Below are 23797 nucleotides of genomic sequence, written 5' to 3'. Positions count from 1 at the left end.
AAATAAAATAAAGGAGGGGAGCCTTTATTTCTGGTTGTGCTGTGCACTGATCCGGAGGACAGGGGTGAGGTATAGTTCCTTTGTCATCTCTAGCCCTAGAATAAATGGCCTCTGTTGTGAGGAGTTTTGCATCTGTTATAGGGTAATGGACTCTTCATGGAGCCCTTGTGATTTAGATCCATGAAGATACCTTCAGCAAAGACCAGTCTATTAAGCTTCTCTGTTCACTGTTGGATCCAAAGGATCTGGCCACAACTCATAATGCAGTGACCCAGCACAGCATTCTTCCTTTCCGTCCACCTTAGAAATGATGCCTTAATTCCCAAGCTCCAGTAAGTGAACCTGGCCAACGACCTTAGCAGTTGACCTCTTTCAGGAGTGATCCTGATAAGCTTTCACCGGAAACCCTAATAATGAAGCTACTATACCTTACTTATACACACACACACACACACACACACACACACACACACACACACGAGTTATATTCTTATATATACTTCAGTATACCTTAACTGATGAATTCTGAATCTCTTATTTAGATTTTTTTATTGCCATCCAGTTTACTGTTAACCACTAAAACATCCAGTAACATAGCCATCCAGTAAGATAGCCAATGGAAATAAGTGAATGGGTTTCAGTTTGTGCTGAAGATCCTTTTTTCTTTATCCCAAGCCCTCATATGGTGAGACATCCAGGGTTTAATTTCTCTGGGAAGGAAAGGAGCTCAGTGTCCCATATAGAAAATTCTTCAGGTGGAAGGATGTCAGAAAGATGGATTTCCAAAGCCAACTGTCTCCTGTACCATGTGGATCTGTGCAAGCAGACTCTCATCTTTCAATTTCAGCTGCATGAGAGGAGGAAGGGAAGGACACTTGTAATACCTGATATACCTATGTGGAGACCCCTCATTTGCGGGACCACAGCTAAAAAACGTAGTTCCTCAGGATGGAATTGACTCTTCCTATATTCTCTATTTCACAATAACTCCATTAAAAAGACCTCAAAACATTGTGCTGGTTACATGGATGTGTTCACTTTATGAAAATTCATCACATATAAACACTCAAAATTTGTGTATTTTTTGTAAAATAACTTAAAGTTTATTTTTAAAAGAGTTTACCTTATCACCCAATATATCTTAACTAATGAATAATGTTCCCATTTGGCAAGTGAGAGAAAGGAATCAAAGACACAGGAATCAAAGACATTAGACTTTAATTTTAAAATCTAGATGTGTAGTGGACACATCTAGTTGCCTACTGAAAACCCACTCTCTCCCTTCTTTTACTAACAAAATCTTCATTTCTTTCCAGGGCAGCAATGTAACCAACTAAAAAGCCACATTTCTTGCTTCCCTTGCAACTAAGGGTAATTTCAATTGTTGCCAATGAACTGTAAGGTAAAGTCATATCTCTTTAAAGGGAGGTGAAATAGCTAGCATGGCCCCTTTGTCCTTTCCCTGCTTTGTTCTTTATTGTGCCTGAAACATGGATATGATAGCTGGAGCTACAATGGCTGTCTTGCAACTATGAGGGATGGGAACTGCATGCTATGATTGGTGAAGCAGAAAGAGGCTGGGTCTCTGATGACACTGTGGTACCAATTCTGGACTTTTCATTAGATGAGAAAAATAAAACCCCTAATTTGTTTAAGCCACTGTCTTCTAAGTCAAATTACTTGCAATCATAACTGATAGACTAGACCAGGGGTTGGCAAGCAATTGCTCATAAGCCAAATCCAGCCCGCTGCCTGTTTTTGTAAGTAAAATTTTATTTGAAATGCAGCCATGCTCATTAGTTGGTGTACTGTCTATAGCTGTTTTTGTACTACAAGGGCAGAGTAGTAGTTACAATAGAAACCATGTAGCCCACAAAGCCTAAAATATTTCCTAATTTGCCCTTTACAGAAAAAGTTTGCTGACCCCTGGACTAGAGCAACACCTTCATTTTATATGTGAGGAAAATGAGGCCCAGGAAGGTTAACAAAAGATCCCGCATGGTAATATGCGGGTTTTTATTCCAAACCCAGCAGCCCCATGATAATGGCCAAAGATGGTAAGAAAATCCTCTAGAAAAATATTCATATCATGAAATGCTGTAAAGTCAAGTCCTGAATTAAGCCAGCACCTTCCCCCAAGTTTACCAACCTCAGTACAGTATGAACAGCACAGGTATCTGCATCATACCTTCATCATGTACTTGTAGGCCTGCTCAGCTTCCAGTTGCCGTCCAGCCTGAAAAAAAGAGCACCGCCTGGTGATGAGGACATATCATAAATATTATGAAGGGAAAGTGCATAAGCAGAGGATTTACACCTTCTTAGTTAAGAACCTCTGAATTCAAAGGGGGAAGCAGGAAAATGAAAGGTGGTAGGGAAAAGAAGATGTTCATATATATATAATATATATATATATCCCTCCTTCATTTCAAAAAGATTAAAGACAACTTGGCCTCTCTTTTATTTTTCCTGAAAGCACCATGAGTCATTTGTTACTCTCAGGATTGAAGCTATTCTGTTAATAACAGCTAACACTTACATAGTGCTTGCTTTGTAGTTTACATTGTTTTAATTGTTTACATTTTTAAAGTGCTTTACTTTCATACATACCACTATTATTTCTATTTATATTGTATCAATATATTATTGATATTTACATTCCACTAGTATCTATAGTTCCCACTTTACAGATAGAGAAACCTGGGCACAGAGAGGATAAATAACTTGCCAGGGCTGTGAAGCTAATAAGTGGAAGAGCCAGGTTCTAAAACAATGCAGTTTGGCTCCAGAGTCCAGGTTTTTAACTACTACAATCTATCCTGTCTGTATGCGTTAGAAAAAGCAGATACTGGAATTACTTCCATGCAGATCTGGATATGAGGTGGGAACACTACTTCTAGTTATTTCTTTTATGAAGTAGTCATGTAGGACTTAAATGAGAATAATAAGAGTTCACTAGTATATTTCATAAGTTTGTGCATAACAAATTAGCTGCAGTATTAAGAGTCACTTCGGAAAATTTAAATACGTAAATATGAGAACCACAGACTCTTCAGGTTAGAAGGGAATTTAGAGAATATCAAGTCCAATTCTCTGATTAGTGCTAGTCCATGGTAAATTTTTACTAATTCACAGAAGACTTCATTACCCTAAAGACTTTCCTAAAATATTTAAACTTTCAAGTGTTCCTACCTGAAGTTCACTGAATTTCAGGGGCATTTTCCAGTACATCTTCCTTTCCTATCATTATTTCACTTCTGCCATAGGGAGGCAGAGACCCAAAGGATGGAAGGACCCAGAACAGGCAAAATTTTGAAAAAGAATTTTTTTTGGTTTTGTTATATAAAATGCTGCAGTCAACATCCTTGTACATGTTTTCTGGTATTTTCCTTAGGAATGTATCTATATATAAAATTGCTAAGTTGTAGATATGAATGTGACTAAATAATGCCATATTGCACCTCAAAGTAGTTGTACCCTTTACATCCACTAGCAATTAGGACAATCCTTATCAATGTTGGTAATATCAAACTAATTTTTCCCAATCTTATGGGTGTGAATTTCTGTTGCATAATTATAAATTGCATTTTCATGGTTACTAGTGAAGCAGAAATTCTTTTCATGTATTTATTGACTTTTATAATTTCCACTTCAGCAAATTATATACTCCTATCCTGTGACCATTTTTCAATCAGACTGTGTATAGGGTTTTTTCTTACTGTAGGAAATATCTATATATTCTGGATATTAATCCTTCATTAGTTATAAATGCTGCAAGCATTTATAATAAAGTCCTTAAGCTTTATTTTAGTGCCTTTTGTTGTACATGAATTTCCAATTTAAAAGTTGTTAATATATTGATATTTTTATCTTTGTCTTGTGCTTTTATAGTCATAAGGAAACCATGCACACCCAAGGGCAAAGAGGTATCCTCCATATTTTCTTCTAAAGAGTCTAAAGTTTTAAGATTTAGACCTTTAAACCAGCTGGAATAGTGGGGGGGGGGGGTGAAGTAATGACTACTTTTTTTTTCATATGGATAGCCAAAGACTCCACCACTATTTATTGAACAGTCAGTCCATTTATTCCTCATTTTGGTGGGCTGTTTAATCTTTTAAAAACAGATTTATTGAGGTATAATATATGTACCATAAAATTCACTAATTTAAAGGTTCAACTGTGCAACCATCACCAAAATCCAGTTTTAGAAGGTTTCTATTACTCCCCAAAAGTTTCTTCGTGCCTGTTTGCAGTCAATCGCCATTCCGACCCTTGGCTCTAGAATCACTGATCTATTTTCATCTCTATAATTTTCCTAATTTCATATAAATGGTATCATATAATATATAGTCTTTTGTGCCTTGCTTCTCTTAATTAGCATAATGATTTTGAGGTTCATCCATATTGTTGCATGAATCAGAATTTCATTTTTTTTGCTGAATAGTATTCCATTGTATAAATATACCATATTTTGTTTATCCATTCACTGATGGGTCATTTGGAATGTTTCCAGTCTTTACCTATTATTAAATGCTGTAATGAAATAGAGAAATCTTTGTGAAGACATATGTTTTCACTTTTCTTGACTAGATACGAAGAAGTGGAATTGCTGGATATATGGTAAGTATGTATTTAACTTTTAAAGAATCTGCCAAACTGTTTTCCAAAGTGGTGTACTAATTTGCAATCCCACCAGCAATGTATGAGGATTCCAGTTTCTCCATATCCCTGTCAATAATTGCCAGTCTTTTCGATTTAAGCCATTCTAATGGGTGTGTAGTGTAGTGTTAATTTGTTATCTTAATGAATTATCTTTTAAATTTTGACATAATTTCAGATTAAAGTTACAAGAATAGTTCTCTCCTCTCTGTATATACACACATACACATGCACACATATATACACATGTACATGATACATAAGTATATATTTTAACTTTTCCTGAACCATTTGAGAGTAACTTGCAAATATGATGCAATTTTAGACTTTAGTATGTGTTTCCTAAAACCAAGGACATTCTCTTACATAAGCACAGTGCAATTATCAAAATCATGAGATTAGTACAAATATAATACTATTATCTAATCTGTAGACTTCATTCAGATTTTTCCAAATGCCCCAGTAATATCTTTTATAGCAAAAAAATATAGTATTCATGTCTTCAGTTTCTTTTAATTGGGAGTAGTTCTTGATTCTTTTTGTTTCATGATATTGGAATTTCTCAACAGTACAGGGAAGTTATTTATTTATTTATTTTTTGCAGTACGTGGGCCTCTCACTGTTGTGGCCTCTCCCGTTATGGAGCACAGGCTCCGGACGCGCAGGCTCAACGGCCACGGCTCACGGGCCCAGCCGCTCTGCGGCATGTCATATCTGCCCGGACCAGGGCATGAACCCGTGTCCCCTGCATCGGCAGGCGGACTCTCAACCACGGCGCCACCAGGGAAGCCCCAGGGAAGTTATTTTGTAAAATATTCCTCAATTAGTGTTTGATGTATCTTTATGATTATATCAGGTTATGAACTTTTAGCAGGAATACCTGAAAAACACTGTTGTGTTGCCCTCAGTGTGTTCTATTAGGAGGCACATACTGTTTATCCCAATAATGGTGATGGTAACCTTGATTATTTGTTTAGATTTTTATCTGCCAGGTTTTTCTACTATGGCATTACTGTGTTCCCCCTTGTAATTAATAAATATCTTGTTGTGAAATACTTGAGACTATGTAAATATCTTCTTCCTCCTTAAACAGTCATCAGTAGTTTCAGCATACCTTGTTACCATATGACCCAGCAATCCCACTTCTGGGCATATATTTGGAGAAAACTCTAATTTGAAAAGAAAAATGCACCCCAATGTTCATAAGCAGTACTATTTATAGTAGCCAAGACACAGAAGCAACCTAAATGTCCATCAACAGATGAATGGATAAAGAAGATGTGATATCTATCTATCTATCTATCTATCTCCAATGGAATATTACTCAGCCATAAAAAAGAAATGATGCCATTTGCAGCAACATGGATGAACCCCGAGGTTATCATACTAAGTGAAGTAAATCAGACAGAGAAAGACAAATATCATATGATATCGCTTATATGTGGAATCTAAAAAATTATAGACATGAACTTATTTACAAAACAGAAAACAGACTCACTGACATAGAAAACAAACTTATGGTTACCAAAAGGAAACGTGTGTGTGAGGGATTAGCAGATACACACTACTATATAAAGTAAACAACAAGGTCCTCCTGTATAACACAATATAACACATTCAATATTTTGTAATAAACTACAATGGAAAAGATTATGAAAAAGAATCATTTTGCTGTACACCAGAAAACAACACAACACTGTAAATCAACTATACTTCAATTAAAAAAAAAAAAAGAAGTGGCAAGAGTGGGAATCCTTGCCTTATTCCTGAATTTAGCAGGAACACTTTTAGCTTTTCACCAATGAGTATGATGTTGGCTGTGGGTTTGTCATAAATAGCCTTTATTATGTTGAGATATAGTCCCTCTATACCCACTTTGATGAGAGTTTTTTATCATGAATGGATGTTTACTTTTGTCAAATGCTTTTTCTGCAACTATTGAGATTATCATGGGATTTTTAACCTTCCTTTTGTTAATTTGGCATATTACATTGATTGATTTGCAAAAGTTGAACCATCCTTGTGACCTTGGAATAAATCCAACTTGATGGTGGTGTATGATCCTTTTTATACATTGGTGGATTTGGTTTGCTAATATTTTGTTGATGACATTTGCATCTATATTCATCAAAGATACTGGCCTGTAATTTCTTTTTTTGTAATGTCTTTATCTGGTTTTGGTCTCAGGGTAAATGGTGGCCTCAGAATGAATTTGGGAGTGTTCTGATCTCTTCAATTTTTTGGAATAGTTTGAGAAGGATAGGTATTAGTTCTTTATTTATTTGGTAGAATTCCCTTGTGAAGCTGTCTGGTCCTGGACTTTTGTTTTCTGGGAATTTTTTTTTTAATTTTTGAATTTTATTTTATTTTTTATACAGCAGGTTTTTATTAATTATCTATTTTATACATATTAGTGTGTATATGTCAATCCCAATCTCCCAATTCATTGCTGGGAGTTTTTTATTTTATTTATTTATTTATTTTTGGTGGTATGCGGTCCTCTCACTGTTGTGGCCTCTCCCGTTGCGGAGCACAGGCTCCGGATGCGCAGGCTCAGTGGCCATGGCTCACGGGCCCAGCCATTCTGCAGCATGTGGGATCTTCCCGGACCGGGGCACGAACCTGTGTCCCCTGCATTGGCAGGCGGATTCTCAACCACTGCGCCACCAGGGAAGCCCTGGGAGTTTTTTAAATTACAAATTCAATTTCAATTCTAGTGATCAGTCTGTTCAAATTGTTTATCCATCTGGACTCAGTCTTGGCAGGTTGTATGTTTCTAGAAATTTGTCTATTTCTTCTAGTTTGTCCAATTTGTTGGCATATAACTGTCCATAGTATTCTCTTATGATTTTTTTAATCTCTGTGGTATTAGTTGTTATTTCTCCTTGTTCATTCTTATTTTATTTGGGTCCTCTCTCTTTTCTTCTTGGTGAGCCTGGCTAAAGGGTTATCAATTTTGTTTATCTTTTCAAAAAACCAACTCTAGGTTTCATTGATCTTTTCTATTATTTTTTTATCTCTATTTTATTTATTTCATCTCTGATCTTTTTTTGCATTCGGTGTTGCTTTTATTTTATGAAAAAGCTAATTTCAAATCTACATGAAAACTAAGCTGAATACAAAGTCTTAGTGAAGGAGGTCTGGTGGTTCTTTTTACAAAAACATGGCCACTGTCCTTTGGCCTTAAAACTTCAGGAACGGCACTTCAAATGGCTTCATCTTTGCACGTTTCAGTGCCAGAGCATAGGAATAGACCCTAGCGTCCACTGTCATCAGCTACCAGAGCATCAAGTCTCTTCAGCAGGTCATTCTTTGGTAAGGAAATAACTTCCACAAATTCTCCATCTCCTGGCTTTGGCTCCAGCCTTAGGTTTTCAGCGTCATCTCCATTGATAGTTACTGTCATGATGTGTGTGGTACAATTTGACTAACCTGGATCCATACATACAGCTGGAGAACATTCAGCAACATCTTCATAGCCAGTTTCTTCCTCTAGCTCCCGAAGAGCAGCTGCTTCTAGGCTTTCATTGTCATCAATGAGACCCACTGGGAATTCTAAGCAGTAGCCTCCCAGTGGTGGTCAGAACTGCTTTACCAGAATGATACATTCATAACTAAGGGTTCTTTGAAGCACTGGGATAACCAGCCACACCGTCAGAAGACTGTCCTTTCCTAGTTGTCCACTTCACAGTTTCCCAAGTTCTTGTTTTACCAGTAAGATCCCTGTAAGTTGTTTTACCAAGCTTGACCCATTTTCCTTCTGAAATTAACTCTTCTGAAATAATAGACTGGTGTTTTGAGAAGAATCTGCTGGTTCTAGTTTTCCCATTTTCAAACTAGTTAGTCTTTATAGTCCCGAGGCAAGAAGTTCACGCTACTCCCAGGCATGGGACGAAGGGATGGGTACTCCTTTGGGAGGTGGGGGGCAGGAGGTGAAAGCATGGGTCAGAGGCCGTAGTCTGAGGAGATGTGGTGCTACTGCTCTCTCTAATCTTTATTAATTCCTTCCTTCCACTGACTTTGGGCTTTGTTTGTTCTTCTCTTTCTAATTCTTTTAGGTGGTAGGTTTGGTTGTTTATTTGAGACTTTTCTTGTTTCTTGAGGAAGGCCTATATCGCTATGAAATTCCCTCTTAGAACTGCTTTTGCTTTGTCCCATAGATTTTGGAAAGTTGTGTTTCCATTTTCATTTATCTCGAGGTATTTTCTGAATTCCTCTTTGATTTCATCATTGACCCTTTGCTTTTTTAGTAGCATGTTGTTTAGTCTACACATGTTTTGTTCTTTTTCCCATTCTTTCTATAGTTGATTTCTAGTTTCATACCATTGTGGTTGGAAAAAATGTTTGATATAATTTCTATCCTCTTAAATTTGTTGGGGCTTGTTTTGTGGTATATTAGTGTTTGAGGAAATAATCTTGGGGGGGGGTCATCTTTAGAACTCTACCTACCAAAAGAAATTGTATATGATTTTCTCTTTGATCAATGAATTAATTAGAAACATCTTTTTAAGTTTACAAATGTATGTGAGTCTTTTGGCCTATCTTTTAGTTGTTGATTTATAATTTTACTGAAGTGTGATCTATATGTATTCATTGAAGCTCTCTTTGTGGTCTAGCATATGGTCAACCTTTATGAATAATTCACTTGTGCTTCAAAAGAATATGTATTCTATGATTAAGTACAGGGCTATATAATTGGTGTTTGAGCTCAACCTTGTTGTTTTATTCAACTCTTACACATCCTTAATTGTTTCCCTATTTGATCTAGCAGTTTCTGAGAGAAGTGTATTAAAATCTTCCATTTTGACCCTTTTAGTTTAAAGATGAAGAAACTGAGGCCCAGCAAGTTTAAGTAACTTCCCCAGTATCCCACAGCTAGTTGTGGCACAGCTGGGGTAAGAACTCAGGTATTTCTCATATTGATATTTACTCCAAAGAGAAAGTCCAGTAATTTTTATTCTGTTAGTTTCTCTTATAATCACAATATTCCCTGTCAGTTCTGTGTTGTATTGGCCAATGGAAAACTGAGGGCCACTCTCTTTATTCCCAATTTGAATCTTAGGCTAATGTGCAAGTTATTGAAGCAAGTTATTTTAATTATGGGAGGGTTATTTTCTATAGGTAAAGCAGCTATCACAAATTCCCACAATTACCCCCCCACACACAATTTCCCATCTATTTCAAGGATAAGCACCCTCAGCCAGCAGTTCAACAGGATGGAATGATTCAGAAACACTAGTAGAGTATCTCCTTTGCTGGTCTTTGACCTTGTTACATTCTGATACAATATCACTCCCATTTTAAATTTTTTTAAAAGGAAAACAACTTTAATGAAAAAGCAACTCAGGTCATTAAATATAACTAAATACATTTAAAATATAAATACCATGTCTTTCCTGATTAGTATCAGGTAAATATCAACTATGTGTCTGAATAGCTAAACCATCTGTCTGAATTCTGGTCTCAAAGAAAAATGTTAGAGACAATTACAAAGAAGATGCTTCATAGCATCAGGTGCATTTTTTAAATGATGGGATCTTTTGGGAAAATAACTTCAGTCTATCAGAGATTTCTGTTGTTCCTATTGTTGGTAATTCATTTATGGCTACACCCTTATAGTCTACTTTGCCTTTCTCTTTATCATTAGATTCTTATATAGCTTTTCTAGACCATATATGACATTTTTGTAGCTCCAGAGCATAAATAGAATGACTATACAATCCCAGACTTGAGGTCCTAAACATGAGAGTGAAGGCAGGCAGAGTGGTGCTGAGGAGGGCACAAGGAGAATCTCTCACCTTCCCCCAGTCTAATCTGCCATCCCACTGCACAGCCCTTGCACATCTCCTAACTGCAACCCCAGACCAAGATCTGATCTGTACATGCTCCTTCATCTTGAGTCAGGGCACACACTGGGCTGGGCTTAGTATGTGTGGCCTGGGCTGGGGCCTTCTGAGCAGTTCAAAAGTGCCACAGGGAGCCCACCCCATCTGAAACTCCCACTGATGGTCAACCCCAATCCACCCCATTACCACTCACCTGAGACCACCAAACCCAAGGGCCTCATTCCCATTTTTAGAATCTCCTTTCCAGACAAACACACCTAAGTATATGATTTTCAAGCACATCCTAAGTAGAGGCTTCCCAGACATGAACTCTCCTTCATCATCAGTATAATGACCACATCTGAAGCTCATCAAACCTCAACTATCATGCATTGATGGCCTTCCCGCTATCTCTTTCTTTACTTGGTCCCTCACCTCTCTGCTCTACAAGGGCATTGTGTAAGGATAATAATCACTCACTTTCAGGCAGACCAGAGCCAGATATGCCCATACTTCAGCACTGTAGTTGTTCAGTGCATTGGCTTCAGAGAGAGCATCCTCAGCCTCTGTGAGCTCATCCAGCTTGATAGAAAAAGAAGATAATGTGATTTGTTAAGTCAAAGTAGTTTTCACTTAAGCCAGCTGGAATCTGTTTAGCTGAAAATGCTATATCCAAATAACACTGATATATGTGACCCATACTAATAATTTTCAACTTAAAAAATTTTTAGCAACAGAACTCTTTCTTCAAACAAAATCATATGTGGTGGTGTTCCAATATATGAATGAGTTAAAAGTAGAACTGCTCTGATTAAAAAGTCAGGTACAGGAATCTAGAGCCCTGCCTGCTGGGCTCTCGAGTTACACCCCTCTCTTCTTCCTTCTCTCTATAGCAGGCCCATCAGAACATCCATGAACCATAGAGCTTCAGGTGCCAGGGTTGAAAAACCAGAAATATTCACTATCATGTGTGCCTCATTCAGTGATTTCCCCATACACAGTGGGCTGTCAGATACATTTGTAGTTTTACATTGTACATCCCTTTCTTAAGTTAAAGTCCTATTAGCCCATCAAAATACAATTGTTCAGAAAGCTTCTCTTTCCTGTGATATTAGTTATTGACAGCACAATCTTGAGCAATCAATACAACATTCAGAGATTCTAGGGTGTTCCCTGAGCTCTGGGCACATGGATATCATTGCTGCTCCCTAATACTGTGAGTTTGTTTTGTAAAATCTTCCAAAAGGCCACCTAAGGAAAGGATAAGATACCTCTCTCTCCCCAGTAAAATCGTTCTTCATTTTTCATGTTTTAGAAAATAAAATAACTGGTTTCTAGGCCCAAGACAATATGAAGAATGGCCTTTTGGCAATGCTCATACCTTGGTCCACACTTTAAATGTCTCAGAGATATTGATTCATTATTTAATCAACCTATATTTGCTAAGGATTTATTTTACTCTGTGTCAGGCAGTATGCTAGATACTTGGAATAAGAAGAAAAAATACAACTTTTGCCCAAAGAATTCACCAACAGATACATAAAAAATTAAGACAAAATGAAAACTCAAACACATAAAGAGTTCTGATAGAAAATAAGCATTTCTATAATAAAAGCATATATATATAAAATCACTGGAGGGACAAAGGAAAAGAGGAACAATTTTACCCTGAGATTAAGGGTTGGCTTCAGAGAAGAAACACTGCTGAAGTCAATCCTGAAGGCTAAATAGGAGTTTGTTAGCTATACTTCAAGGCATTCCAGGTAAGAGGAACTTCATATACAGAGGCACAGAGGCTTCAGAGAGCATGGCATGCTCAGGAAACTCTTAATATGCTTGTGTGGCTGAAGAAGGGAGAGACAGAGAGAAAGTGAGAGAGAGAGAAGAGAGAAAAGAGAGAAAACAAAGGAAGTGATAAGACCAAGGAGTTAGGAAGAGACCAGATCATTTTAAAAAAATCTGAAAATTATTCTGAAATAAGGGGTAGTCACTGAGGAGTTTAAATAGGGAAGTAACCTGGTATTTGCATATTTTAAAGACCACTTTGATAACAATGCAGGAGATGAATTGAGGGAGGACAGGAGAACACCCTAGCAGGTAAAGAAGGGATGAGGCTTGAATTAGAGCAGTAAAAACACGGATGGAGAGGAGACAGTAGACTCAACAGACATTTAGGAGACAAAATCAATAGGATATTTGATGCCTAATTAAAAGTAACAGAAGTAGACTAGGATAGTTTTTAAGTTTCTGGCTTGGTTGACTGGATTCATTATAGTCCCATTTACTAAGACAGGGAATACAGGAGAAGGTACAGGCTTAAGGAATGTGAGAATCCTTCTGAGATAAGTTAGGTTATATTTTGGATATGTACATTTTGAGATGTCTGGGGGACCATCAGATGGAACTATTACATTGTTTGATATAAGGGTCAGAACATGAAAAGTGTTATGAACTGAAGCTTTGGGATTCATTGGGGCACAATCAGTAGTTAAGACCACTGAGGTAGATGATATTTCTTAGGGAGAAGTAAGGTGATAGGAGAAGAGCTGGCTATAGAACCTAGGAGGACCCAACAATTATGATGGGTAAAAGACTAGGAGCCAGCAAAAGAGGCTGAGAAGGACACCAGAGAGGAAGGCATGGAACTGGAAGGATGTGAATGCAATATTGTGGAAGTCAAGGGAAGAGAGGGTTTCAAGAAGGAGGCAGTCAGCAGGGTTAAGTGCCACAGAGACTTCATTGGAGGGTCTATTGTATTTGGCAATTAGGATGTTATAGGGGGCCCCAATCAGAGAAGTTTCAGCAAAGTGTTAAGGGGTATACACCTAACTGCAAGGAATTGAAGGGTAAATGGTACCTGGGAAATGAACAGATAATTCACATGATTTCAACTTCATTAGTGATGAATATGTAAATTAGGATATATATCAAATTGGAAAATGATAATGCCCATTGTTGATGACTTAACAGTAAAATGGACTCTCACACCTGGCAAAATATAAATTAGTTTACAGCCTTTCTAGAAAGTGAGTTGATACTGTATTTTAAAATTTTTCTACATTCTTTATGAATGTATCCTAAGGAAATAACAGAATTAAGCACAGAGATTTATGTCTTAAGAATGTTTATTTCTGCTTTATTTATAATATATAGATGTAGAAACAAATGACATGTCCAATAATAAGTGGTTGGTCAAATAGATATGGTATAGCCACACAAAGGTATAGCATGACTAAAACATTGACTGAGTGACAGAGATTAATTGGATACCTTAGCAGTAGGACTTAACCTAAGTTTTTTTGAGCTTCTATATCAATGAAAGTATTTTTTATGCTACTTAAAACAAATAGAAGCATGATTTATGCTGACTAGTTTGTACAGTTGGTTTCTTGTTCTTTTGAAAGTGCTGTTAGGTTTCTAAGAGCTATGGATGTTTTACATCCTTTCTGGGAAGGTGGAGTGGGGGCATATGGCTTCTATATAAGTGATCACATGTCCTGGTTGGCCTGGGACACTCCCTGTGTCCCAGTGTAATTATTAATATCACCCTTTTCATTCTCAGAAGTGTCCTGGTTTGTATGATAAATTACATGATAACCTTACTTATGCATCCAAACCAGGCAAAATCATGCAGTTATCAAAATTTATGTTTTAGACTATTTGATTATATGAGAAGGTACCAATGACTGTTAAGTAGAAAAAAACATTCCAAAGCAGTAAATATATTATTTACAATTTTACACATTAAAATTACTTTCAGGGCTTCCCTGGTGATGCAGTAGTTGGGAATCCACCTGCCAATGCAGGGGTCGCGGGTTTAAGCCCTGGTCCGGGAAGATCCCACATGCCGCAAAGCAACTAAGCCCGTGCACCACAACTACTGAGCCTGCATTCTAGACCCCATAAGCCACAACTACAGAGCCCGAGTCCCACAAGTACTGAAGCCCACGCACCTAGAGCCCATGCTCCACAATAAGAGAAGTCACTGCAATGAGAAGCCCACGCACTGCAATGAAGAGTAGCCCCTGCTCGCCACAACTGGAGAAAGCCCGCATGCAGCAACGGAAGACCCAATGCAACCAAAAATAATAAAGAAAGAAAGAACTTAAAAAAAATGACTTTCATATACGTGCGAAAAAAGACTGGAGGAAAATGCATTCAAATGTTAATAGTGGTTATCACTGAGTGGTGGGGATTATGGATACTTTTATATTTTCTTCATGTTTTGTATCATCCAAATTTCTATAACTATCATATTTTACCTTTATGGTTCAAAAAACAGCAATGAGAAATAGGAGACAAGGAATGTAAACAATTCTTTTGGTTAAGGGTAACAACCAGGGAGGTTGTTACTGTTGTTATTGTTTAATAAGAAGGGGAAAAGTACAGGGAAAGAGCTGATTGGGAAGGAAAGCTTAAAAATGTAAATCAAAGAGAAAGAAAATATTAAGAAAGTGAGGGATTAGGAGAAAAGAAGAGGGACAGAATCAAGAATACACATAAAGAAGTTAGACAAGAACAGAAGAATGCATGCCTCTTTCAAAGATTAGAGGAGGGCTTCCCTGGTGGCGCAGTGGTTGAGAGTCCGCCTGCCGATGCAGGGGAAACGGGTTTGTGCTCCAGTCTGGGAAGATCCCACATGCTGCGGAGTGGCTGGGCCCGTGAGCCGTGGCCACTGGGCCTGTGTGTCCGGTGCCTGTGCTTCACGCAACGGGAGAGACCACAACAGTGAGAGGCCCACGTACCGCAAAAAATAAAAATTAAAAAAAAAAAGATTAGAGGAAAGGAGGGAAGGGTGACTAAAGAGTTTTTAGAGGTAGTGGAACAAAAGATCTACCAGAAGCTGTAGCAACTCCTCCTGAATATAGAAGGGACACAGAGCCTAATAAGTATCAATTAGTTTCTTTAATTGAGTAGATTCTTTATATCCCATATCACTTCTCTTCCAGATAACATCATAAAATTACAAGCTTATGTACCAAATAATATGAAATTTTTTATTATATAGCTTCATGCTTCAGTTTTTGTGGGATTTTTAAAGAACGTTTTATTTTTGTAGTTCAGATGGACCTTCAGTTTACTGAACAGCTTTGAAGAGCAACTTTTCATTTGAGAAGACTGCCCTGATTGCCTTCCTACCATCATCCAAACTCCCAGGATGCCTGGAAGGCCAAGGAGTCAAGGTCAGCTGTATGCACAGGCTAGTCTCAAGACCTGATCCTCTTACCTGATAACAGGCGATTCCCAGTCCTAGCCAGGTAAGGCATGAAGGCGATCTCTTACAGACTTGCAGGTAGGTTTTCTTTGCCTTTTCGTACTGCAGAAAGAAAGCACCACTAAGCTATTGACCTGGAAGCTTCAAATACTGCATTGCTAGGATAACCATGGGGCTTCTGTAATTGTACTCCACACCAATCTAAGTTAGATGAGTCCTTGGATTATGTATATATATGTTTATATATATATGTTTTTAAAATATATTTTATATATATTTTTAAAATATATATATATTTTAAGACAACCTTTTTTAAGAGAAGTTTTATGTTCACAGCAAAACTGAGAGGAAAGAACAGAGATTTTCCATTTACACACTGTCCCCACACATTCATAGCCTCTCCCATTATCAACATCCCCAACCAGAGTGGTACCTTTCTGTTAGTTAAGTCAAGCTAAGAATGCTTCTACTACTTTTAATAAAAGAAAGCTAAAATAATAGCTAAAATAACATTTACTGAGTTCTTAACAACTTTTTTAGTATCGTAATTGTTAAAACCACAGACTCTAGTATTAGACTGCCTGGGTTTGAATCCTGCTTCTATTAATTACTGGTTATCTGATGTTGGGCAAGTCACTTTACCTTTGGATGTAAAAGTGTTATCATCATATTACTATTCTTACTCCACAAAGATGGATGTTAATGCTTGAACTGTAATCAGGTCCCAGACAATGACCTGATTTACATAGTTACTCCCCATCTCTATTCCTCACCTCTTTCTCTTCCAGATATATCTGCCCCAGTCTCAGGAAGATGAAGTGCATCTCAGAAGCATCCACTACAAAACTAATGGTTCGCTCATAGCATGCCTTGGCCTCAGCATGATTTCCACTCAGAAAATATAGATGGCCCTTCATGCCCCAGACGTTAGGGTTCTAAGAAAGTGAAGAACAAGTAGTACATGGGATGAGGTGGTATTTAAAAGTACATTAATGATCTTTGTTTGACATTTAAATTTAGATGAAGTCCATGTTCTTTTGCAAATTAGAAAGAGGGCCATTCAGTTGCACTGGGAGATACTGTTCTAGGACTGCCCTCTCTTTTATTTTTTTATTTTTATTTTTTTTGCCATACGCGGGCCTCTCACTGTTGTGGCCTCTCCCGTTGCGGAGCACAGGCTCCAGACGCGCAGGCTCAGCGGCCATGGCTCACGGGCCCAGCCGCTCCGCGGCATGTGGGATCCTCCTGGTCCAGGACACGAACTCGCGTCCCCTGCATCGGCAGGCAGACTCTCAACCACTGCGCCACCAGGGAAGCCCTGCCCTCTCATTTTTTTTCTTGCATTCTTCAAAGCCATTTTGTCTTTAGGGAAAATATTAAGAAAAATATTCATGTATAACCGTGATGATGTTCACAATGAGAAAGTAGAAGTTCAGGAAACTTGAAATAGAAAAAGTGTCTGCTAAAGAGCTGTCCTTATCCTTTCTCTGTCCTTTGTAAAAGTCATGATTGATTAAGAAAAACAAATGGAAGGAAATTAGATAAATGAGTTTACCAACAGCTGATGACCCCCACCTCTGGTAACCAGAAATCTACCTGTGATATGGTATCACCATCTTTAAGAAGGCCTACTTGTCCCTTCTCCAAACTAAAGACGCTCTAGCAAAAGTTATTACCAGGTAGTCCATCTGGGCTGCTTGTTGAAGGTATTCCTCTGCTTTAGCAAAATCCTTCTTGAGTAGGTGTGTCTGGGCCAACACCAAGTAATACTCACAGCTGGGGCCTCCATGAGGGCATAATAGCTCATGTGCAAGCACTCTGTGTACATACTGCAAGGAAAACTCAGATTATAAGAAACATGTAAATGACTGCATGGTATCAATTCCATAGTTCTCACAGTTGAAGATTATGTCTCTGATAATAAATAATAAGAAACATATTATAGAATGAAATGATTATCAATTTCAAAAGGTTAGAAGTGAATTATAAACATTCAGCATATCATGGTTCCATTACCAGCTATTCATGTAGTAACATTTCCAAGTGAATTATCTACAGTACTGTATAATTCTGGTCTTGCTGGTCATACTAGATGAGTTTTAGCCTATTGTGTAGCAGACAAAGGCATTTCATCAACCACCCCATTTTCATACGAGGTTACATTTTCAGGCATTTGTATTTATATGGAAACTTAGAGTGAGGCAAAACCTCCCTTTCTAAAATTCTAGACTCAGGATCTTAGAAACATAAATGTCTGTTTCTGACACACTCTCAAGCATTTGTTATGTTCACCAGTTTTATACTTTTGGCTATACTTTGTTTTTAATATGATATAAGGCCTGCAAATTTGACAAAGTCATATGTACTTGCTAAGAAGAGGGGAAACCCTTCTTATCCCTCTGTTCTCATCTCAGCCTATAATATAGAAACTTCCACTAATAATGATACCTTCTTAGGAAAATACTGCGGGGGAGGCCCTGCAGCTGTTCCCTCTACCTGCGTTCTGACTCTTGGACATGGGGGAAAAGTGATTTATTTAATTAGGGAGACAGAGAGCCTGTTTCTCTATTGTGAAAGGTTAGTATATTAAAGCCTCCTGTTCAATGTGGCCCACTCCCACCTAGTTCATAATTCTTGCCCTATCTTGAGTTGCCCACCCTCAAGTGGGGGATGCACTCTATAGGTTGAGGGCCAAATCTCTTGCCTCCTGGATCTTGCTCTCTCTCTTACTGCTCGCTTCATGGATATGTTTCTCATTTCCTATGTGGTAGGTAGACCTTACAGGATGCTCTTCTTCTCTGGGAGGAGACTGCAATTCTCCAGCTGTTCCACCTGTGACTGCATGGGTAAATCAAATCTGGGACCAGTCACATATCCAGCCCAGTTACAACAATAAAAAATTAGTATTTTTATCCCCCCATATAGCACTGTGTATCTGTTTCCTATTGGTTCAGAACCTGGAAGGGAAGAAGGGTGTGCTTTGGCTCCTGTGAACCCCCAACGCTCACATAACATGAGTTCCCACAATAAAGTAACATCAGGCTACATATGACTCAGAGTCTGATTTTGCTTTGCTGGTATTCTATAGGGAGCAGACTTGCAGTGAGGTCTCCTGATGCTCTCTGCAGAGAGTAGTTCATGTCTGAATGTTTATTCCATTGTGTCTATAGTGTGCTCTCAAAGAATGTTTGATTTCTGCATCATACACATTTAAGCTTGCGAAGACATCACTATGATAGAATAAGTAGTTCATTAAAATCTTTCCCTCTACTTGCCCTTTTTCAAATATTCTGACCTGCACAGCATTGACCTTCATCAAGAAGCGTATGGTCTCCATGAAGATGGTGGTAGGAGTTTGGGAAACACTATAAAGGGTGGGATGCAGACAAGTCGATGACTCTTGACATTTTGATGCTTCTGAAAATATATTAAAATAATAGACAATTAGATATAAAGGAAAAATTCAGAAGCTCAGACACATGGCAGGGAGAGTATTCTACTCTAATATATGAGAGAAATTATAATCTTGAAAGCAGTAGATTATTCTATAGCAATGGCCCCCAAAGAGGAGATGTCAAAGGTTCTCAAGGTTATTCTACTGGTGGTTCCAAATGCAAGTTGAATGAAATAAAAGCTTTTTTAAAAGAAGTATTCAGATCTTCCTGAATGTGAAATAGTTTTGTAGATACTCTGAATCTTTAGATACTGTAAAACTGAAAATTCATTGCCAGAAAATCATAGGTCTATAGTTGGCTACTTCTCTGAGCTAAATGTAAATCCTCACTATAGAAATAGTTGCATTACTGAGATTGGATTTCAGAGTCTAGCCTCACATGAAGGAATTTAGACAATATTACAGATAAACTAATCAACTTCAAACAAGTTAAGATTGCCATTTTGGTCATCAAAAAAGTTTCCAGCATTGTCTAATTTGTTTATGCCCTTCTTCCAAGTTGAAATCTTTATTCTAATTACCTTTTTTTGATGGTATCTCCTTGATAAATGTGTTGGATGGTCTTTGGCTGGTAGTTGGATCCTGAGACTGTACAGACAAAATGGGTTCATGTGACTCAGACTGCAGGTTAGAGGATTCATCAAGAAATTCATCTAGAATGGATAATGGAGCTCCTGGTCCTAAAAAGATTAAATTTTAATGAGAAAAAAAACTACTTTCCTACATTGTATATTAAAAGGTTATTACAGGAGATAAATACAATTAATTTCCAAAGCACAGGAAACATAATCCCTAAATATTGCATGGAAAAACTTGTTTTGTAGATTTTTTACTTCTGAATAATATAAAGAGTGCAAGCTAAACAGACAGCACAGCTCCTGCCACTATGACCCCCTAGTCGAACCCTTCTGCCAGCCCAAGTCATGACAGTGTCAAACAAATACCTATTACAAAAGCTATATGCTAAGCCTAGAATCTCAAGAATCCAGAGGAGAAGATTAACATATTTTAAGATAATATTAAAACCCTTTAAGGACAGGAATTCTATTTTATTTCACTGTTCAAAAATCACCATCATCATCATCGTCATAAGTAGTTATATATGAACATGACTATATGCTACATATTATATTAAGGATTGTAATGTACAATCTTATTTATTTTTCACACTATGAGATATACTTATTATGCTCCATTAAACAAAGTGAACCACAGAAAAGTTAAAAAATTTGCTGAAGCTCTTAAACATTCCAAGCTGCCTCTCACATAAACAAATGTTTTAGGAATAAAAATAAAAAGCAACAGCGGTTAGGAAATGATCAGTGCCAGTTGGTTGTGAATCAGAAGAGGTCACTCTCAGCTACAGAAAAAGATATGGCTTTGAAAAATAGGTAGAAGTTGGATAGGTAGAGAGGTAGGGGCTAAAGCATGGAAGTAGCAAGCTAATTATTTTTATGGGTACTGAGAATTGCATAGTAAAAATCAAGGAAATGTAGGTTGGGGGCTAGACTGTATTGATATTTGAATGCTAGGAGTTTTCTTCTGTAGGAAAAAGAAGAGGTTTACAATGAAGAGTTTTGAGCAGAAAAATCAGAGAATGAAAGTGGGATTTTATGAAGATTACTCTAGCAGTACTATGCATCAAGGAAAAAAAATGTTGATGGAGACAAAGAAGTCTCTAATAAGGCTGTTATAACATTCTGGATATTGGTAATGGAGAGTAGTGGAAATACAAAAGGAAGATGTAGGGAGCATTTTGAAAGAAAACCAACTGGTCTGGGAAATCACCTTGATATTGGGATTGGGGGAAGCTCAAGCAAGCAAGCAAGAAGAAGCAGGCATGACTTTGAGATCATGAGCTTGGGTGCCTAATATAATGATGTATAGAGTCAGTTTGAGATATGAGGAGATGAGTTAACTAGTGGAAAAATCCAACTGCTGGATTCTGGAGGGATGTCAAGGTTAAAGATAGAAATCTGACAGTTATCAGAAGTGAAAATAGAAACTGAGGGTAGGTGAGCTCTTAGAAAGTAAGACAGTATTACTGGGAAATGATTACATCTAATGGGTGTGACAAGAAAGTGAAGCAACCAAAGGAAACCCAAACTATTGGAGATGGAGTTAATCCAACATGTATTTCAAGAAAAGAGAATGGTTAAATATGCAGACTGATCATTGAGAAGTGATGATCTTAATGAAAAAAAAAGCAACTGGAGAGGTAGCCAAAATAGCAGAGTAGGAAGACCCTGAACTCACTGCCTCCCATGGACACACCAGAATTACAAACACTTACAGAACAACTATCTATGAAAATGACATGGAGACGAGAAGAAAATATTTTCCACACTGAAGACTTAAAAAAGGAACCACAGTGAGATGGTAGGAGGGACAGGGACATTGTATAGTCAGGACCCACACCCTCAGGTTGGTGACCAACATATGAGAGGAACATCACAATCATAGAGGTCCTCCCCAAGGAGTGAGGGGTCATAGTCCTATATCAGGCTCCTCAAACTAGGGATATCCTGAACCAGGAAGACAAGCCCCCAGAATATCTGGCTCTGAAAACCACTGGGGCTTAGGATCAGGAGAGCTGAAGGACTACAGGAAATAGAGACTCCAATTTTAAAAGGAGTGCACAAAATCTCTCATGCTCCCAGTCCCAGTGCAGAGGCAGTAGTTTGAAAGCCTAGGTCAGACCCACTTGCTGATCTTGGAGAGCCTATTGGATGGCAGGAGACAATTGATACTCCCTCTGGGGATGGAGACACTGTTGACAGCTATTTGGGGATCATTCTACCATGATAACACTGGTACTGGCAAGTGCCATTTTAGAATCCTCCCTCTAGCTTATTACCACCGGGGACTGACCCCACCAACCAGTAGGTTGGCACAAGCCATGAGCCCTCCTGGAGCTCACAAACAGCTGCACGGGGATACAGCCTAGCCCACCAGTGGGCCAGCACCAGCCCCAAGTCCCCCCAGGGCTGCACAGCCAACCACACAGGATGTGCCCTCCAGTGAGCCCTCAGCTACCACATGAGGCACTGCCTCACAGACAACTGGGCCAGGGCCCAGCCCCACCTACCAGCATGCCCACATTAGTTCACCTTGCCACAAAAGAAGAGTGCATGCAGCCTACATACAGGATACCTCTAGAGCATATAGCTCTGGTGACCAGAAATGAGTGCCCTGCTGGGCCCCATTGGACATCTCCTACATAAGGCCACTTCTTCAAGATTGGGAAATGTAACCAACTTACCTGCCTACCACACAGAAATAAACAGAGAATTGGGCAAAATGAAGAGACAGATGAATATGTTACCAATGAAAGAACAAGACATAACCTCAGTAAAAGAACTAAAAAAAAGTGGAGATAAGCAATCTTTCCACTTCTTTGAATCATCTTCAGTTGCCTTTATCAGTTTTTAGTAGTTCTCAGCGGATAAGTCTCTCACCTCCTTGGTCAGGTTTATTCCTGTGTATTTTTTTTGTGTGTTTTTTGGATACGATTTTAAAAGGATTGTTTTTTGTTTTGTTTTGTTTTGACTTTCCCTTTCTGATACTGCATTGTTAGTGTAAAGAAATGCAACAGATTTCTGTATGTCAATCTTGTATCCTGCTACCTTGCTGAATTTATCAGTTCTAGAAGTTTTTGTGTGAAATCTTTAGGGTTTTCTCCATATAGTATCATGTCATGTGCATATAATGACAATTATACCTCTTCCCTTCCAGTCTGGATACCTTTTATTTCTTCTTCTTGTCCGATTGCTGTGGCTAGGACTTCCAATACCATGTTGAATAGAAGGGGTAAGAGTGGGCATCCTTGTCTTGTTCCAGATTTTAGTGGGAAGGCTTTTAGCTTTTCACCGCTGAGTATTATATTAGCTGTGGGTTTGTCATAAATAGCTTTTATTATGTTGAGATATGTTCCCTGTATACCCACTTTGGTAAGAGTTTGTATCATGAATGGATGTTGAATTTTGTCAAATGCTTTTTCTGCATCTATTGAGATGATCATGTAGTTTTTGTCTTTTCTTTTGTTGATGTGGTGTATCACACTGATTGATTTGCATATGTTGAACCGTCCTTGTGAACTGGGATAAATCCCACTTGGTCATAATGTATGATCTTTTTTTTACGTGTTGTTGGATTTGGTTTGCTAATTTTTTTGAGAATTTTTCCTTAAATACAAAGTTAGAAGAAAAGATATAATAAATATATAAGCAGAAATCATTAAAATTTAAATTGAAAATTAATAGAGAAGATTAATGGAACCAAAAGTTGGCTCTTTGAAAAGATAATAAAATCAATAAGCCGTTAGCCAGGCTAACTAAAAAAAAAAAAAAGGGCTTCCCTGGTGGCGCAGTGGTTGAGAATCTGCCTGCTAATGCAGGGGACACGGGTTCGAGCCCTGGTCTGGGAAGATCCCACATGCTGTGAAGCAACTAGGCCCATGAGCCACAACTACTGAGCCTGGGCGTCTGGAGCCTGTGCTCTGCAACAAGAGAGGCCACGATAGTGAGAGGCCTGCGCACTGCGATAAAGAGTGGCCCCCACCTGCCACAACTAGAGAAAGCCCTTGCACAGAAACGAATACCCAACACAGCCATAGATAAATAAATAAATTTTTTTTAAAAAGAT

The 23797-nt window shown here is 38.1% G+C and overlaps 1 protein-coding gene and 1 pseudogene across 2 annotated transcripts in view; both read right to left on the bottom strand.

The window, feature by feature from the left end:
- Positions 1–501: 501 nt before the first annotated feature.
- Positions 502–23797, bottom strand: part of CFAP70 (cilia and flagella associated protein 70) — a 91179-nt gene continuing 67883 nt past the window's right edge. The window contains exons 21-28 of one of the 2 annotated variants that reach the window (XM_067025398.1): positions 19675–19833; positions 18995–19116; positions 17376–17528; positions 16473–16634; positions 15712–15801; positions 10965–11066; positions 2189–2236; positions 502–847 (exon numbers count right to left, since the gene is read on the bottom strand). In XM_067025398.1, the coding sequence (XP_066881499.1) occupies positions 767–847; positions 2189–2236; positions 10965–11066; positions 15712–15801; positions 16473–16634; positions 17376–17528; positions 18995–19116; positions 19675–19833 (917 nt within the window). In that variant the 3' untranslated portion in view covers positions 502–766. The remainder of the gene's footprint in view (positions 848–2188; positions 2237–10964; positions 11067–15711; positions 15802–16472; positions 16635–17375; positions 17529–18994; positions 19117–19674; positions 19834–23797) is intronic. The other variant, XM_067025399.1, reaches the window with a different exon arrangement.
- Positions 7843–8488, bottom strand: LOC131751018 (ADP-sugar pyrophosphatase pseudogene; annotated as a pseudogene).

Source organism: Kogia breviceps, chromosome 2 (genome assembly GCF_026419965.1).
Source record: "Kogia breviceps isolate mKogBre1 chromosome 2, mKogBre1 haplotype 1, whole genome shotgun sequence".
In the NCBI taxonomy this organism is placed as follows: domain Eukaryota; kingdom Metazoa; phylum Chordata; class Mammalia; order Artiodactyla; family Physeteridae; genus Kogia; species Kogia breviceps.
This window is presented reverse-complemented; position numbering and strand designations above follow the sequence as displayed.